Source organism: Podarcis raffonei, chromosome 2, assembly GCF_027172205.1.
Source record: "Podarcis raffonei isolate rPodRaf1 chromosome 2, rPodRaf1.pri, whole genome shotgun sequence".
Taxonomy (NCBI): domain Eukaryota; kingdom Metazoa; phylum Chordata; class Lepidosauria; order Squamata; family Lacertidae; genus Podarcis; species Podarcis raffonei.
The window spans coordinates 125,245,025-125,264,415 of record NC_070603.1 but is presented as its reverse complement, the minus strand read 5'-3'; the positions used below and the strand labels follow the sequence as shown (position 1 = coordinate 125,264,415).

The 19,391-nt window shown below is 44.7% G+C and overlaps 2 protein-coding genes across 3 annotated transcripts in view; both read left to right on the top strand.

The window, feature by feature from the left end:
• The first annotated feature begins 1,080 nt into the window (after positions 1–1,080).
• Positions 1,081–17,747, top strand: LOC128409403 (zinc finger protein 135-like). Its single transcript, XM_053379868.1, has 3 exons — positions 1,081–1,091; positions 3,135–3,204; positions 14,140–17,747. Exon 3 carries the CDS (start codon positions 14,168–14,170, stop codon positions 15,581–15,583), a length of 1,416 nt encoding a protein of 471 aa, XP_053235843.1. The 5' UTR covers positions 1,081–1,091; positions 3,135–3,204; positions 14,140–14,167; the 3' UTR covers positions 15,584–17,747.
• LOC128409478 (gastrula zinc finger protein XlCGF49.1-like) overlaps positions 1,430–19,391 on the top strand; it is a 30,420-nt gene continuing 12,458 nt past the window's right edge. Inside the window, exon 1 of one of the 2 annotated variants that reach the window (XM_053379997.1) lies at positions 1,430–1,617. The gene's annotated coding sequence lies outside the window, so the exon portion shown is untranslated. Of the gene's footprint in view, positions 1,618–1,759; positions 2,282–19,391 lie in introns of those variants that run through there. The other variant, XM_053380001.1, reaches the window with a different exon arrangement.

Below are 19,391 nucleotides of genomic sequence, written 5' to 3'. Positions count from 1 at the left end.
ATTTCCCTATGATAGCTGCGACCCTAGCTTTGAGTAGCAAAACAACTGCAAAAGTTTGGCACTGGTTTGGAGGGAATCCCAAATTTTGGGGTTCGTGGTTAATTTTCCTTCCGGGGGATTCCTCCTCCCTCCCAGAAAGCAAATATCTTCTTCCCTCCAAACAAGGTCTATACTGTAATCCCATTTCTTTCGTCAAAAGGTCCCAGCAGCATCAAGGAATGAGACACCCCCCCCAAAAAAAAAAGTCCTTCGGGAAATGAAGGTGGCAGTTTTACTTTCCCCGCTTCATCTCTGTTGTTCCCACTGGTTTGGAAGGTCCGTCTTTATTACACCGCTTTTACCACGGAGGGGGAATCCCATGTCCTTATTATGGGTAGCGCGGCTGGTGTTTGGGGCTGGGCTTTGCTGTGGGGCAGTGGCGTAGCGTGGGGGGTGCAGGGGGGGCCGGCCGAACGGGGCGCAACATCTGGGGTTAGGGCAAATCCACGGGTTAGGGGGCGCAAATTACTTGCCTTGCCCCGGGTGCTGACAACCCACGCTACGCCACTGCTATGGGGGGGGGGCATAGCTCTGTGGTGGAGCAGCTGCTTCGCATGCAGAAGGAGGTCCTCGATTCAGTCCCCACCACTGAAGGAGATGCCCCCCCCCCAAAAAAAAACCCCAGATGGATGAAGTTTGCACACCTATACAGACCTCCCCTCTGGAGTCACCCGCTCCCACCCCTATTTGGAGACTCCGCTGTGGGGAGGAGAGGCAACTTGGGGCTACACCCTGAAATTGCCCCCGCCCCCAACAGCAGGACGCAAAAGGCTGCGCCTTCACGGCCGGTCCCCATCCTAACACACACGGGCTGCTCTGCAACCGTGGCTCTATGGGCTCCTGCGTTCGAAAAGAACCGCGAAGTGTCGGGAGATTCCTGTTGGCTCAAAGGAAGGACCCTCGAGAAGTGGGAGGTTTTACAAAAGGGAGGAGGGGTGTCGGTGGAATAACACGCCCCCGCAATCGTGTTTCCGGGAAGAAAAGCGGTTTCGCGAGCAAAGCAGAGGTTTGCTCTGAAAAGCGGTTTCGCGATCACCAGAGAGGACAAAGAGGTAAAGGTGCGGCGGAAAGAGGGAGATTGGAGCGGGCGGGGAGAAAAGGACAGAGAGACCCCCCCCCGCAATGCAAGCGCCTTTCTGGGGCCCCATCGGCAGGGGCTCCGATCCGCGCGGCCCAGCTGCGAAGTGGGGACCCAACACCTACAGGGATTGTATTGCACGATCTCCTTTGCAGCGGCCCCACCGCTTGAGGGCAAGCGATGCTCAACTGCCCTGCACCCCTGGGGCGCCTTTGCAGGAACTGGAATGTGATGCCCACCAAGGGGGTCCCGACGAGGACCCCTATCCCCAAGCAGCCCTGGATTTGAACCCAGGGCCCCAACATGACGCCCTCTGCCGTTCCCCCCTGGCAGGAATCCCTCGAAGTACTCCTGCGCCTTGAGGGAGAGACGGAGTCCACGAAAGGGTTAAAGGAAGTGAAATAGGCCTGGATAGAGACCCCCCCCATATCCGTCTTGGGAGGCCCCTCCGGATGGAGAGGTTGGTGCGCCCGGGAGAGATTCGGCGCAGAGGGCGAGGGGTGAGCGGTGCCAAGGGGGTTTCTGGGCGCAGGGGAGACTGTGGGACGGAGGGAGGAGGGCAGAGGATACTGGGGGGCTGAGGGAGGAATGGCAGCATCCCTGGGAGATAGAAGCCCAGCGGAGCAGAGAGGGAGAGAGGGAGGAAAGGAGAGAGACTCTTCCTTTTGGAGAGATGTCTCCATCCTTGGGCGCTGGAGGAGGAATCTCCGGTGGTGGGTCTGCCTTGGCTTCTCCCTTCTGCCCAGGAATCTGCCACTCCTTCAAGTCAACCGGAGAGAGAGAGTTGTCCCTGATGGTGGGGTTTTTCCCACTGAATCCCCCACCCTTTCCCCCCATGGAAGCTCCATCCTCTCCCCACTGATCCTCAAAAGCTACTGCATGGCTGGCTTTGGGCTGCATTATACCAAGTCAAAGCGTTGGTCCACCTTGGAGAGGAGAAGAGAGAAAAGGATGGAAGGTCCTGAGAGGGAGGAGGGAGGAGGAGGCCTTCTCGAAAGCAGCTCTTTGCTTCTGGAAGCCCCACCCAGGAAGTAGCCAGATACCTCTTCCTCTCTTTCAGGCTCCCATTCTTAAGTGTTTCCACTGCATGGTTAATCAGTGGTGCTGGTGCTGATGATGTATATATACCAATCCAGGAATATGGGGGAAGGATGCTATAGAAAGGTTGAAATATACTCAGAGTTGAGAGTGGATTTCATGCTCTTTATTCAGCTCATAGTGGTGAGGAGGAATGAAAGTCCCCTCAAAGTATCTGCATTATATACATTATTTACACAATGGGCCCCACGTGATTGGCAAATTCCAGAATTCTCCTGTAGGCCAATCAGGTTGTGGATTCACTTCCATCTGGAGCCGGATTGGGTGGGTCCTGCAGACCAATCAGACTGCTGCATTTTGGATCCTATTCAACTCAATACATAACAAAGGTTTTCAGGGTTTATTGGTAAATATATCCTGAAAGCATTTCTGTTACTTTTATTTTTTGCAGGCAATGTCAGAGTGGGTTACTAATGGAGATACAATCTATCAGCATACAAAGATCCATAATCCGCCCCAGTCTGGGGCATTTCCATGATAGACAATGCCTGTGGCTGGAGGCTCTACACCCAGGGCTGTGTATCTGCAGGCCTGGAATTGCCAGTATTACAGGAAAGGGGTGTGGGCTTGCCAAAATTACAGACTGTATGTGAGTGAGAGTTTGTGTGTGGGGTGATAGTTTACAGCAACCGTGTAATTTACTCCATCCGTAACTTTTCATGAACCGATATTGTGGTAGGAATTCCAAAATAACTACGCAAAATCTACAAAGAGACTCTCAGTATAATGGAGATTGCGAGTATTCCTGCTCCACAGTCCACATCCTCAGCCTGCAGCCCACACATGCTGAGACCATAATACTTTTATTAGCCCTTAATGGGACATCAGCTACTTTGTTAGACTTTCTTCAACACATGAATATTTTTGAATACTTTTCCAGTGACGTAAATAGCACTTCCATTTTACTCATTCCTCACAGGAGAGAATCTGATCTGCAAGTCTGAGCTCAACTCCTTCCTTGAAACAGAAAAATACAGAGACTTTGAGAGGTAAGTCCTTCCTCTTGCCTGGGAGACTGTATCTTTGTAGGTCTCGTTTCAGTTTGTGGGAACATGAGAAAAGTCCTGCTGGATTAGGATCAGGGCCCACCTCGTCCAGCATCCTCTTCTCACAAGGACCAGCCAAGGAGAAACCCCCCAGCAGGGCCAACAGCTGTCTCCCCACTCAGGATTCCCAGCCCCTGGGATTCAGATGAATAATTCCTCTGTAGGTGGAGGGGTAACATGGCCAGAAGGTGGGAGAACCGAAGGACTGCTACTGAAATGGTGGGTGGTTCAGACCAGGTGGACACAAGGCAGCAGCCTCAGGACTTAAATGGTGCAGGATTAGGGAATGTGTGCAGTTGGTTGGAGTGTATCAGGAAGATGTTACACATCACGGAGGAAGGAGGAAACAATACAGATATTTAGCTTTTTTAGAAGATGGAGAAAGTGTGTCCCTCCAGATGTTGTTCCAGTAGAACTCCCATCATCCCTGGCCATTGGCCATCCTTGCTTGGGCTGATGGCACTTTGAGTCCAGCCACATCTGGAGGGCCAGAGGTGCCCCACCTCAGCATAGAGGGTTCCTCTAGGAGCTCAGACTCACTTGGGGGTCCAGGTGGGTATAGATGCCAAGGGTTACTGAGACATGTTTTCAGGGATTATGATTGATACCTAGACTCCAAATCCAAGGTGCCCACACTAAATGAAGGTCTGGATGATACCCTCAAAGAGGTCTGGTTTATATTCCATTTTTTTAAAAAAAAATATTTTTATTAAACAGTTTTTATAACCATACAAACAAAACATACATAAAAAAAACAAAAAAAAAAACAAAAGACAAAAACAGAACAAAAAACAAGTACCATTTCATATCCTAATTTCTTAAACCTTTCTTCTTCGACTTCCTCATGCCTCCCGTTTCTGTATTCCAAATTCTAATCAATTACTCAGCAAATCTTCCCTTATTTTACTATAAATTTAAACTAATCATCCTTATTCTCCTTGTCATAACCATTGCTAATAGTAACCATTTACTTTAGTCCAACATCATTCTAACTGTCATTAATTTTGTAGTATTTCTTTAGATAGTCCTTGAACTTTTTCCATTCTTCTTCCGCCGCTTCACTTCCCTGGTTTCGGATTCTGCTCGTCATTTCTGCCAGGCCCATGTAGTCAATCACCTTCATCTGCCATTCTTCCAGTGTGGGTAGATCCTGTGTCTTCCAGTACTTTGCGATGAGTATTCTAGCTGCTGTTGTAGCGTACATACAGTGGCGTAGCGTGGGGGGTGCAGGGGGGGCCGGCCGCACCGGGCGCAACTTCTGGGGGGGGCGCTCGCTGCCTCCGGAGTCGCCGAGGAGCCGCCGCCTGCTATGCCGCCCTGGCTGCTTCAGCCGCGTCCGACAGCCGGCTCGAGGCTCCTTCCGGCCAGGTCTCCCGACGGGGCGCTGCGGGCGGAGGCTCCGGCACCAAGCGCCACGCCGCCCAGGCTCGGGTCGCTGTCTGGACGCGCGCAGCCCGCCAAACGCGCCACCGGCGGCGAATGAAGCGCCCAGCCGGAGCCACCTGCGCTCTAGTGCCTGCGCGCCAAGACCGCCCACCCGCCCCGACGGGGCCCGCCCACCCGCGCCGGAGGCCGGCCGATGCACTGGCCCCAGAGGCGCCCCCTTCCCGCACCAGAAAGAAGCCGCGTCGGGGCTAGCCGGGCCGGGGAGGGAGACCGAGAAGGCTGCGCCGCGACGCCCAAAGACGCGCGTCTTGGCGCAAAGGGACCCGCGGCACCCAGACGCGGAAGGGACCCTCTCCCCCTGACCCGCCACTGAACTGCAATTCCTAGCTCCCTTGGGAAATCCCAGTCCCCAATCCCCAAGATGCTTTATTTGAGGCAGGGGTCCTTTAATTGCAAAACAACACCACGGAGGGCAGTAGTCACCACGAAGTTTGCCCCAGAGTAGAGCCGTCAGTATTGACCATGGTTAGGAGTTAGGGGGCGCAAATTACTTGCCTTGCCCCGGGTTAGGGGGCGCAAATTACTTGCCTTGCCCCGGGTGCTGACAACCCACGCTACGCCGCTGCGTACATAAAAAAAGTTATGTCTGTCTTTAACACCCCTTGGCCGACAATGCCCAAGAGAAAGGCCTCTGGTTTCTTAGGGAAGGTATATTTAAATACCTTTTTCAGTTCGTTATAAATCATTTCCCAGAATGCCTTAATCTTCGGGCACGTCCACCAGAGGTGAAAGAATGTGCCTTCCTTTTCCTTACATTTCCAACATTTATTGTCAGGCAAATGGTAAATCTTTGCAAGCTTGACTGGGGTTATGTACCACCTATAAATCATTTTCATAATATTTTCTCTGTGATAATATTTTTATTGAACAATTTTTTATATTAACAGAAACAAAGCATACATAAACAAACATCAAACAATAATAGAACATAAAACAAGTACCATTTCATAACCCAGTTTCTAAACCTTATTTCCTCGACTTCCTCTTACTTCCCGTTTCTGTATTCCAAATTCTTATAATTATTCAGCGAAATCTTGCCTTATTTTATTGTAAATTTATGCTAATCAGCTTATTCTCTTTGTCATAACCGTTACTAATAGTAACCATTTATTTTAGTCCAACATCATTCTAACTGTCATTAATTTTATAATATTTCTTTAAATAGTCCTTGAACTTTTTCCATTCTTCTTCCGCCGCTTCTCTTCCCTGGTCTCGGATTCTGCTCGTCATCTCTGCCAAGCTCATATAGTCCATCACCCTCATCTGCCATTCTTCCAGTGTGGGTAGATCCTGTGTCTTCCAGTACTTTGCAATGAGTATTCTAGCTGCTGTTGTAGCATACATAAAAAAGGTTGTATCTGTCTTTAACACCCCCTGGCCGACAATACCCAAGAGAAAGGCCTCTGGTTTCTTGGGGAAAGTATATTTAAATACCTTTTTCAGTTCATTATAGATCATTTCCCAGAATGCCTTAATCTTCGGGCACGTCCACCAGAGGTGAAAAAAAGTACCTTCCTTTTCTTTACATTTCCAACATTTATTATCAGGCAAATGGTAGATTTTTGCAAGCTTGACTGGGGTTATGTACCACCTATAAATCATTTTCATTATATTTTCTCTTAAGGCGTTACACGCCGTAAACTTCAGCCCGGTGGTCCACAACTTTTCCCAGTCAGCAAACATGATGTTATGACCAATGTCCTGAGCCCATTTAATCATAGTTGATTTAACCGTTTCATCTTGTGTGTTCCATTTCAGCAGCAGATTATACATTTTTGACAAATTCTTAGTACTGGATTGTAACAGTTCAGTCTCTAATTTTGATTTTTCCACCTGGAAGCCTGTTTTTCTGTCTAGTTTAAACACTTCATTTATTTGATGATAATGTAACCAATCTCTCACCTTCCCTTTTAATTTTTCAAAACTCTGCAATCTCAGTTTGTCCCCTTCCCATTTTCATAATATTTTCTCTTAAGGCATTACATGCCGTAAATTTCATCCCGGTGGTCCACAACTTTTCCCAGTCAGCAAACAAAATATTATGACCAATGTCCTGAGCCCATTTAATCATAGTTGATTTAACCGTTTCATCTTGTGTATTCCATTTCAGCAGCAAGTTGTACATTTTTGACAAATTCTTAGTACTGGATTCTAACAATTCAGTCTCTAATTTTGATTTTTCCACCTGGAAGCCAATTTTACTGTCCAATTTAAACACTTCATTTATTTGATGATAATGCAACCAATCTCTCACCTTCTCTTTTAGTTTCTCAAAACTCTGCAATCTCAGTTTGTCCCCCTCCTTCTCCAGAATTTCCCAATATCTTGGCCACTTCGACTCCATATTTAACTTTTTAACTGCCTTAGCTTCCATTGGCGACAGCCACCTTGGAGTTTTATTCTCCAGCAAATCTTTATATCTGACCCAGACATTTAATAGTGCTTTTCTGACAATATGGTTTTTAAAACTTTTATGCGCTTTAACCTTGTCATACCACAAATATGCATGCCACCCAAAAATATTGTTAAAACCTTCCAAATCCAAAATGTCTGTGTTTTCCAGAAGCAGCCAATCTTTTAGCCAGCAGAAAGCTGCCGCTTCATAATACAATTTAAAGTCTGGCAGGGCAAACCCCCCTCTTTCCTTCGAATCCGTTAATATCTTAAATTTTATTCTGGGCTTCTTGCCCTGCCAGACAAATTTAGATATGTCTTTCTGCCACTTCTTGAAACAGTCCATTTTATCCATTATTTGTAATGCTTGGAACAAGAACAACATTCTTGGCAATACATTCATTTTTATAACTGCAATTCGACCTAACAAGGAAAGCTTCAAGTTTGACCAAATCTCCAAATCTTTTTTTACTTCTGTCCAAGTTTTTTCATAATTATCTTTAAATAAGTTCACATTCTTAGCTGTCATATTTATACCCAGGTATTTCACTTTTTTAACCACAGTCAACCCCGTCTCATTCTGAAACCTTTCTTTTTCAATCTGTGTTAGATTTTTCTCCAATACCTTAGTCTTTAGCTTATTCAATTTAAATCCTGCCATTTGACCAAACTCTTGAATTATTTCCAAAGCTCTTTTCGTACTAGCTTCTGGCTCTTGTAAAGTAAGTACTAGGTCATCTGCAAATGCTCTCAATTTGTATTGTTTAGCTCCGACCTGAACCCCTTTAACCAACTGGTCCTTCCTAATCATATTAAGCAAAACCTCCAGGACCGATATAAAAAGTAATGGGGAGATAGGGCACCCCTGACGTGTCCCTTTTTCAATCTTGAACTCTTCTGTTACCACATTATTTACAATTAATTTTGCTTTCTGTTCAGAGTATATTGCACCTATACCATTTTCAAACCCTTGGCCTACCCCCATCCCCCGGAGGTTCTTCAACATAAAACTCCAAGATATATTGTCAAAGGCTTTCTCGGCATCCACAAATATCAAAACTGCCTTAGTGTTTATATTCACTTCCAACTTCTCCAAAATGTCAATTATATTCCTTACATTGTCCGACAAATGCCTTTTTGGGAGAAAGCCCGCTTGGTCCCCATGAATCTCCTCCATCAAAACCCTTTTCAGTCTCTTTGCTAGAATATCAGCAAAGATTTTATAATCCACATTTAATAACGAGATGGGTCGGTAGTTCTTAAGTTGGGTCTTTTCAGTCTCTGTCTTTGGTATAAGTGTAATGTAAGCCTCCCTCCACGTGTCGGGTGCCCTCCTCCCCTCGATGATCTCATTGCAGACTTCCTTCAAAGGTTGTATAAGCCCTTCCTTCAAAACTTTGTAATATTTGGAAGTCAATCCATCCGGTCCGGGTGATTTGCCCAACGTCATGTTTTGAATGGCATCTTCTCTTTCCTGTGCTGATATCTCCTGGTTCAAAATTGTCTTACTTTCCTGGGAAATCTTTTTCAGCCCATTTTTCTCGAGGAATTGTTGTATATCTATTTCTTTCTGCGGCCCTTGTGTATACAGTTGTCTAAAGTAGCTCTGAAAACAGTTCCTAATTTCCACTGGGTTGCATATGTTCTTTCCCTCCACTTCTAAGTTTGTTACCGTGTTGAGTTTTTGTCTCTTCTTTATTTGCCAAGCCAATAACTTACCACATTTATCTGCAGATTCAAAAGTCTTTTGTCTCATTTGTTTAATTTTCCATTCTATTTCTTGGTTCATCAGTTCCATATATTGTGTTTGGTACAATTTAATTTCTCTTAAAATCTCTTGCGATTTTGGCTTCAATCTTAGTTTCCTTTCCCCTTCTTTTATCTTTTCCAAAATTTTCTCTTTCCTCTCGTTTTGCTTTCTTTTCTTTAATGTGTTTTGTTGTATCAAAAACCCTCTCATCACGGCTTTACTTGCGTCCCATACTATTCTTTTTTCTACTTTAGTCCTTAAGTTAATTTCAAAATAGTCTTTCAGAGTTTTTTGGGCCTTTTTACAAATTTCCTCGTCTCTAAATAAGGTGTCATTCATTCTCCATCTGAAGGAGCCAGTTGTTGTTTGCTTCATCACCATCTTTACTGCGTTATGGTCGGAGAAGGTTTTTGGGCAGATTTCCACTTTCTTTATGTTCGACGCCATACTGCTAGTCACCCAAATTTGGTCAATCCGTGTCCATGTCATTTTGGCTTCAGAAAAGAAGGTTCCCTCTCTCTCTAATGGGTGTTTTGTTCTCCAAATGTCAATCAAGTCCATATTGTCAGTCATTTCAAAGAAAATTTTTGGTAGTCTTCCATCTTTTGTGACTACCTGTCTTTGTGCTTTGTCCATATTTGTTGAAACTACTCCATTCATGTCCCCCATCATGATTAATTTGTAATCCATATAGTCCATCAAAGTCTCATGCAACTTCTTAAAAAATTCTGCTTTCCCTTCATTTGGTGCATATATTCCCACTATCAAAAATTTTTCTCCTTGAAATTGAATTTCAATTGCCAAATATCTTCCTTGATCATCTTTAAAGATTTGTTTCGGTTGCAAATTTTCCTTTGCATAGATCACCACTCCTCTCTTTTTTACCCTGTCTGAAGATATAAATTCTTGTCCCAATCTCTTATTTATTAATAACTTTCTATGTGCTCTTGTCACATGAGTCTCTTGTAAACAAATCAAGTCCAATTGGTCTTTCTTTAACGCGTGGAATATATTTTTCCTTTTTCTAGGATTGTTTAAGCCGTTACAATTCCAGGTTAGAAGTTGCAAAGCCATGATAGGGTTATTTGCTTCCTCCTACAGCTCCCAGTTGTTGTTCGTCTTTTGTCGGTGGTTCTGTGTCCGTATCTAGTGGTTCCTTGCTTGAAGGGTGTCCTTGTCCTGGAAACGTCTCTTTCTGTAGATCTTCTTCGTGTTCTCCCAAGAACTTGTCTTTATCACTCACTGTCTTTATTCTTCGTTTCTTCCCCTTGTATTTAAAAGACAAGCCTTGGGGAAACTCCCACCTGAATAGTATGTAGTTCCTTTTCAGCAGTGTCGCCAAGTCCTTGTAAGGACCTCTTGCATCCAAAATACTTTTGGGAATGTCTTTAAAAATCTCGATGTGAAAATCTTCAATTCGAAGGGTTGTTTGATAGTGCAGGTTCAATATTTTATCTCTCTCCTCCTTGGATCTTAAAGTTATCAAGCAATCTCTGGGTCTATTCTTCCTCTGCCTTATTCCCAGTCTAAATGCACTCTCTATCTTAAATTCTTCCTTTTTCAGCTCCTGCTTCCAAAAGTCAGAAAACTCTTTTGTCAGGTAATCCACCAAGTTGTCTCCTTCCTTTTCCGGCACAAGTCTGATCCTTAAATTTTTCTCCTTGCGTTGCATATCCTGCATAGAAAGTGCCAGCTCATACTCATCTAGTTTCCTGTACACCGGTGGAAATTTTTCCTCAGCAGCAGTAGCAATTTCCTTAGCTTCCTCAGCTATCTTTCGTGTTGTAGATGAATCTTCCAATAATTTCCCAATTGCTTCTGCATTGGAGTTCACTTTGTTCCCGAGGTCAGTTATGCTTTTAGTATTTAAATCAATTTTCCCAGAGATTTCTTCAATTTTCTTATTTGTTTCAGCACCTTGCTTCTTTAGTTCCTCCAAAGAGTCATTTATTTTCCCCAATGCCTTTGCAAATGCTTCTTCTGAAGACATTATTTTCACTTTTGCCTTTGTGACAGCTGCAGTTCCAGAGGCCCCTGATACAGAGGCCCTTCTTTGCATAGAAAGATCGACTTTGTATTGTCTACCAGATCTCAAAGTTGTTTCTTGTAAGTCTTCTTTCTGTTTACCATCTGCCATAACAAAGTCTTTCACTCAAGGTCATTCCCACACTCTTAAGCTGTCAGAAAAAAAGAGTTCTCAGGTTTTAAACTCCACTTGTTGCTGAAACTATTCACAAGTCCTCTAGAGGGCGTAAAATCAATTCTTTAACTTCAAATTGTTCCCACACCTTCCAAAAAACAAAAGCCCTCCTAGTCCCTTTCTTTGTAGAAGATCCAAATCAATAGTATCCTGCAGATAACTTACTATGTAACAAAATAGGATGTTTCAAGTTGAGAGTAGCCAAAGTCAATATTACAGTTACTTTCTGACCTTTTTGTAGCGACAGTCCTTAGCCGGTTCCTTTTCTCCGGCAGTCCGACCCCCAGGTTAAGGAGCAGCGGTAAACAGTTCAATTTCTTTTAAAACAGGCAGGAAATCACTTTAAAGCCTTCTCCCCCCCCCCCGCCTTCTGGGGAGGGAGTTCTTTGCTTGGTGGTGGATTTCTTAGCTCGTAAACTCTCCTGTCAAAAGTTACAGCTTAAATGCCTTTCGCTTTGATCTTGCTACAGAACGGAAAGCAGACTTCCTTTTTGATGCTTATCCGTCTCGGTGCCCAATTTCTTTAGTTTTAGCGTCCAATTATGTTTTAAATCCTACTCACGGAAAGTTGCTCTTTTTAGTCCAAATTCACCGGAAGAAGTCAGCGCTCTCCGCTAATGGCGACGCGGCTTCGCTTCGCAGGCTGGGTGAAAGCGACTCTCAGCACCGCTCCATACACCCTCCGCTGATCCGTAGCCTTTAAAAAGGCTGTTTCACAACGTCGGGGGGGCACAAAGGTGCCCGCCGAGTCTCCAGTTCACAGGCTACGCGCCTGTGATTTTTTGGGGTCCTCGCTCCGCCGTAGCGCAGGACCCGAACCCACGAAGCAGATCTCTCCCGGAGCTCCGGGAGAAATCCGCCATTAAGCGCTGGCGCTAACCGGAAGTCTGGTTTATATTCCAGAAGACGGCCAACCAGAGGATAGATCTGAAGGTTCTGAACTGAGTTCAGAATCAAGATTCTGAATTACAATTCAGGCTGAGAAATGGAGGCAGGGATCCTAAATGTCATCTAAAGGTGGTTTCCCCCCTCACGCTCTCTTCTGGCGGAAGCATCTCTGACTGCACCTCCTCTAAAGTCAGATTCTTTCCTTCCACCCCCTTTTGTTGGCATCCATCTGCCTCGAGACACAATGTAGAGTCTCCATGAGGTTGAAGTCAAACAGGGGTGTTAGAAGCGCAGACGTGACCCCGGCAGAATACAAGCCTGGGCAGTGTGTGTGGAGGTCCTGGGCTGCCTACACGACAAGGCCATCGTCTCCAGCAGGGTGGCCCCGTTTAAAAATGCAAAAATCCGGACAGAGTTGTTGAGCTTTTTAAAAATACAAATTCTCCCCAAAAGAAGCAGCTTTTGAGCTTTCCTGATGTTTCCCACCATAGAAATCTTCGGAATGTAATGGAGTCGGGCACGCTTCCCTGTGCTGACTTGAGCCTCACGCTCTCTTCCTGGCTCCAAGCAGAGTATCGCACCAGCGGTTTTGCCTTGTGTGGGTCATAAATCCCAGTCTGTACACAGGCCTCTTGCATAATCTAAGAAGGCTTTATTATGTACAGAAAAAACATCATAAATCACCCCGGAGATCGGGCGGACATTCTCTCCGGCTCAACAGCTAAAAGCGAAAGTAACTCACACGCAAAGAAAGATTCCCGTATGTGAACAAAACCAGGCCCCAGGATGTGAGACGTCACACAGAACTGTTTAACCCTGTAAGTTCTGGTTCTCCTCACAAGAAACGGCAGCCTTGCCATACGTCTGGGTGGACCTTTTGCCGATCTTGTGAAAATCCTCCTCGATTCCCGGGGGGGAACAGACCTATGGCAGCCCTACCTTCTCAGCCTTCTTGATATGGTCCAAAGGGAAGCAGAGCAATATTTTTGGCCCCAGGAGTTACCGGAAGGAGGCGTACAAGGACTCCACCCAACATGTTGCAATGTATTTGGACCGATAGAAGCTCCATATAAAGCACTCAGGAGTCCAGCTGTGTTGCAAGGAGGGCTTTATTCCGGCTGCAGTCCTGCAGCATCATAAAGTACCATAAATCAGCCTTCCTACATACAGGGGAGAAGCCAGTGTGGAGAAGTCAAGCATACCTCTGTATACTAGCTGGCTATAGATCAATTATGCAGCGCCCCATCTCTTGGGATGCTGACTCACCACATGAAACTGAGTCAGCATTTCCACTTAGCATAGTGTTAACTCCTTGATACCCACAACACTCCAACACAATCGTCTTAAGGACTCCACTCCCGATTCGTGTAGGGTTTACTGCTTAGCCTCTTCTTTTCCTGAAGATACTCACGCAAGGCTGCAGAGGTTTAGGATCAGAGTTTTTCTTCTACTGCTTGGCCTCCCTTCCCAGGTTGATGAGCCGCTCACTTCCCTCTACGCCACTTGCATAAATCACCTGCTTGGCTGTTGGAGTCACTATTGGTCTTGTCTTCTGAATGTGCCAGAGCCTGTCATCGCATGCAGTGAAAGTCCCTGACTCACCAAGGGATTGAGACCCATCAATTATCCTCAACTGGTTTAGTTGGCCTGTCGAAGCTTTTCCTGGGTTGTGTCTGCTGTTGCATGCTGACAGCGTCTAGGACCCACAGGTGAGAGTACAGGTTGGGGATTAATGGTGGATCAATCACCCCAGAAGGAGCCCTATATGTCTCCCACGAGAGGTACTATCCCAGCCCCAACACCCCATGACATAATACTATTAATGTATTTGATAGATCAGAAATAAATTTGTGTCTCCAGCAATAAAACTAACAGCTTCATCCTATGAATGAATCAGTGCTAAATATCCAAGGCTGAAGTTTCCATTAAGTGCAGTTATATATTGATGTTTAATATCGAGCTTCTTCAGTGTGACACAGATTCCGCCTTGAAATAGAGGAGGTACGTCCAGGAGTGAGGCAAATGGAGAAAGGACAGTGAGAGAGGCCTGGGCAGAGAATTTACACTAGGATAGTCCAGTGTCAGAAAACGGGCACGAGGTCAGGTGGCACATCATAATTATAAATACTAATTGGGATGACTGCCAATTGAACTTGATGTGTGTCATATTCCTTTGTTCTCTCCCTTGAAACACCAACAGGATTTTGTCTCCCTGCACTCTGAAGCAGATGATGGAGAAGACAAGCAAGAGTTCTGGGGGGCCATCTGTAAATTCAAAAGGAATAACGAAGAAACCATTTGAATGTATAGAGTGTGGAAAGAGCTTCAGTCGAAGTCAAACCCTTGGAATACATCATCAAACTCACACAGGGGAGAAACCATTCAGATGCATGGAGTGTGGAAAGAGCTTCAGTGATAGTGGGAAACTTCGACTACCTCATCAAACTCACACAGGGGAGAAACCATTTAAATGTATAGAGTGTGGAAAGAGCTTCAGTGATAGTGGGAAACTTCGACTACATCAACGGACTCACACAGGTGAGAAACCATTTGAATGTATAGAGTGTGGAAAGAGCTTCAGTCAAACGGGACACTTAAGACAACATCAGCGAACTCACACAGGGGAGAAACCATTTAAATGTATAGAGTGTGGAAAGAGCTTCGCTCTTAGTGAGAAACTTCGACTACATCAACGGACTCACACAGGTGAGAAACCATTTGAATGTATAGAGTGTGGAAAGAGCTTCAGTCAAAGGGGAAACCTTAGAATACATCAGCGAACTCACACAGGTGAGAAACCATTCAGATGCATGGAGTGTGGAAAGAGCTTCAGTGATAGTGGGAAACTTCGACTACATCATCGAACTCACACAGGGGAGAAACCATTTAAATGTATAGAGTGTGGAAAGAGCTTCTCTAATAGTGGGAAACTTCGACGACATCATCTAACTCACACAGGGGAGAAACCATTTAAATGTATAGAGTGTGGAAAGAGCTTCAGTCAAAGTGGACACTATAGACTACATCAACGAATTCACACAGGGGAAAAACCATTTAAATGTATAGAGTGTGGAAAGAGCTTCAGTCAAAGTGGACACTATAGACTACATCAACGAACTCACACAGTGGAGAAAGCATTTAAATGTATAGAGTGTGGAAAGAGCTTCAGTCAAAGTGAGAAACTTCAACAACATCATCGAACTCATACAGGGGAGAAACCATTTAAATGTATAGAGTGTGGGAAAAGTTTCAATAAAAGTGGACACTATAGAGAACATCAGCGAACTCACACAGGGGAAAAACCATTCAAATGTATAGAGTGTGGAAAGAGCTTCAGTCGAAGTGGACACTATAGACAACATCAACGAACTCACACAGGGGAAAAACCATTTAAATGTATAGAGTGTGGAAAGAGCTTCAGTCAAAGTGAAACCCTTAGAAAACATCAGCGAACTCACACAGGGGAGAAACCATTTAATTGTATGCAGTGTGGGAAAACCTTCAGTCAAAGGGAACACTTAAGAGAACATCAACGAACTCACACAGGGGAACAACCATTTGAATGTATAGAGTGTGGAAAGAGCTTCAGTCAAAGTGGACACTGTAAACGACAGCAACGAACACACATGGGAAAAACCATTTGAATGTATAGAGTGTGGAAGGAGCTTCAGTTGAAGTGAAAACTCTTTGCTATTTGCTGTTTAGTAGCGTTGCAGAGAGCTTGCTGGGGAGACCATACATTAAAAAGGGACTCAAAAATAACTTAAACAAGGTTTTAATAACAAAAACAAAAACTCCTTATACACTAAATACATCAACAACAAACCAGACCCAACCACCAACCCATCCCCCAGGGTAATGAGGGAGCTAGTTGCTGCTCATTATATACTATGCCCAAATGCTGACACAGCTTGATTAACACACCTCAGCAGCACCTGCTATGTTTCACAGCTGTAAGACTGGGTCTCGTTATTTGCCCTGGCCCTGGCCCTTAAAGACATACACAACTTGTGAAACAATAATGAACCTTCACATTTTAAAGTGACCATTCAACATTTCTCCTGCGGTTCATTATTGTGGAACAAAAACATAAAGCATATTTTGTACATGTCTTTCATGTGTAACCTTTGGAAGAGCTTTAGTAAAAATGTCTGCAATTTGATTGTCACCTGGAACATACTGAAATACAATCATTTCATCAGCAATTAGTTTCTTTACAAACTGTAAACGTAACCTTAAGACTCTAGTGTGCTGCGTATTGGTCTCTGAACACAGGATAGCGAGTCCACTCTGGGAATCAAGGTAAACTTTTACTGGTAGTGTTACTTGCATCTGTAGGTCGGCAAATACTTGCAGATACCATTCTATATCACGAGTGGCTTGAACGCATGCACATAATTCATTCTCTGTTGTGGAGAGACAAATAATGGTTTGTGTCTGGGACCTCCATTCAAATGGACAACCATTATAACAAAACACCATACCAGACACACCCCTGCAATTATTTTGTGCCACTGCATGAGATGCATCGCAGAAAATTTCAAAACCTTTGTCAATACTTGTAAACTGCAACCTATAATGTTTGGTATGTTTAAGGTACATTACCACTCTCTTAAGAGCAGAGAAACATTCCGTTGTGGGCTTTTCCACAAATTTTGCCAGAAAGTGAAAAGCATAAGTTATATCTGGTCTTGAGATTCTTTGAATGAAATTTAGCTTGTCTATAGCTGAGCAATACAAAGTTTTGTTAGGAAATGACTTATCTTCACCTGTAAAGGTGAAACCACACACCATAGGTGTTTCCTTCCCATTTGCATTTTCTAAACATAGCATTTCAACAAGATCATCAATTTTTGCAGTTTGATGAACCAAGAAAGATCCATTTTTGCCCTTCTCAATTTGCATGGATAAGTAATTTTTAGCTATGCCTAATTCCACCACTTAAGCCAGACATCCTGGAGACCCTGAGCCAGACATCCTGTAGAGTGAAGTCAAATGGGCCTTAGAAAGCACTGCAAATAACAAGGCCAATGGAAGTGATGCTATTCCAGCTGAACTATTTAAAATTTTAAAAGATGATGCTGTTAAGGTGCTACACTCAATATGCCAGCAAGTTTGGAAAACTCAGCAGTGGCCAGAGGATTGGAGAACACTCTACATCCCAATCCCAAAGAATGCTCCAACTACCACACAATTGCACTCATTTCACATGCGAGCGAGGTTATGCTTAAAATTCTACAATGCAGGCTTAAGCAGTATGTGGACCGAGAACTCCCAGAAGTGCAAGCTGGATTTAGAAGAGGCAGAGGAACCAGAAACCAAATTGCAAACATGCGCTGGATTATGGAGAAAGCTAGAGAGTTCCAGAAAGACATCTAATTCTGCTTCATTGAATATGCAAAAGCTTTTGTTTTTTTATTTCTTTTTATTGAATTTCACTTAAATAACCAAAAGAAAAAACAAAACAACAGTTACAGAAAAAAGAAAGGAAAAAAAAGAAAAAATATCCATATATAACACAAAAATAGCATCAATTTCCGTTACAGTTCCTTGTCTTACTCCTTGAATCTTTATATCTTTAGATATTTAGATCTTTCCTCTACACACATATTGACCTCCTTCCCTCCCGATTTTGGGCTTCTTGATAAAAATTCTTTCTTTTTTCTGCAGCTAAGAGTTGTTAATGGTTTGCGCATCATAAGATTTATATCAGACCTGCTGTAGTTTTTAAGTTTCTATAGTTTCCTTCAATATATACCATAAATTTATTCCAATCGCTAATAAACTTTGTATTTTTTTGGTTTCTAATTTTTTTGCGTCATTTTTGCTAATTCAACATATTCAAATAATTTTGTTTGCCAATCTCTGACCGTTGCGGTATTTGAACTTTTCCAATTTTGTGCAATTACCGTATTTTTCGCACCATAGGACGCACCGGACAATAGGACGCACCTTGTTTTAGAGGGGGGAGAACAAGGGAAAAAAATTATTCCGCTCTCTGCCCAGCGCCCCTTCAGCGAAGTGGCAGGAGGCGCTGCGCAGAGAGTGGGAGAATTTTCCCCCTCTTGTTTTCCCGCTCTAAAACAAGGTGCGTTTAAGGTGCGTTCAGGCGGCTACCTTGGAAGCCTGGAGAGCGAGAGGGGTCGGTGCGCACCGACCCCTCTCGCTCTCCAGGCTTCAGGTTCCTTTCCACCTGCTCTTTGGGGCTGGCGGGGGGAAGCCCACCACCAGCCCCAAAGAGCAGGTCAGGGAGCAGCGGAAAGGCGCAGCGGAGAGGCTGCTGCCATAGTCGCATCACTTCTCCAGCTGGGAGAGGGTCGCGGGGCTATGGCTTCTTTAGCCCCGCGCGCGCTCTCCCGGGTGGAGAGGTGACGCGCGCCTATGGAGGCTCCTGCCATAGGCGCGGGTCACCTCTCCAGCCGGGAGAGGGTCGCGGGGGGCTGCTTTACCCCCGTGCGCGCTCTCCCGGGTGGAGAGGTGACGCGCGCCTATGGAGGCTCCTGCCATAGGCGCGGGTCACCTCTCCAGCCGGGAGAGGGTCGCGGGGGGCTGCTTTAGCCCCGCGCGCGCTCTCCCGGGTGGAGAGGTGACGCACGCCTATGGAGGCTCCTGCCATAGGCGCGCGTCACCTCTCCACCCGGGAGAGGGTCGCGGGGGGCTGCTTTAGCCCCGCGCGCGCTCTCCCGGGTGGAGAGGTGACGCGCGCCTATGGAGGTTCCTGCCATAGGCGCGCGTCACCTCTCCACCCGGGAGAGGGTCGCAGGGCTATGGCGTCTTCGCTCCATAGGACGCACACACATTTCCCCTTCATTTTTGAAGGGGAAAAAGTGCGTCCTATAGAGCGAAAAATACGGTAATATTCTAGCCACTACTGTCGAATATTGGAATAGTGTTTTATCTGCTTTTTTAATTTCATCCCCAATTATTCCTAATAGGAAGGCCTCTGGTCTTTTAGGGAAAGTGTATTTAAATATTTTTTTTAACTCGTTATAAATCAGGTCCCAAAATTTCTTCATTTCCTCGCAAGTCCACCACATATGGTAGAAATTGCCTTCTTTGATTTTACACTTCCAGCAGGCCTTATTTCCTGTTTTGTACATTTTTCCTAATTTTGCTGGTGTGATGTACCACCTATACATCTTTTTTTCTAAATTTTCTCTAAGCGTGACGCATGCCGTGAATTTCATTCCATAACTCCATAATTTCGACCACTTTTCATATTCTATATTGTATCCCAAATCCATTGCCCATTTTGTCATAACCTCCTTTATTTCTTCATCTTTAGTGTCCCATTCCAATAATATATCATACATTTTGGATAATAACTTGGTTTTGCCTTCAATTATTTCTATCTGAAATTTAGATTTTTTCTCACTTATCCCTACTTTTTTGTCTTCCATCCATATTGCGTTTATTTGATGATACTGCAGCCAGCCTGTTAATTTGTCTTTC

Bases quoted from the DNA above. Each gene is read 5' to 3' on its own strand.
- LOC128409403 (XM_053379868.1), top strand. From the start codon at position 14,168: ATGATGGAGAAGACAAGCAAGAGTTCTGGGGGGCCATCTGTAAATTCA.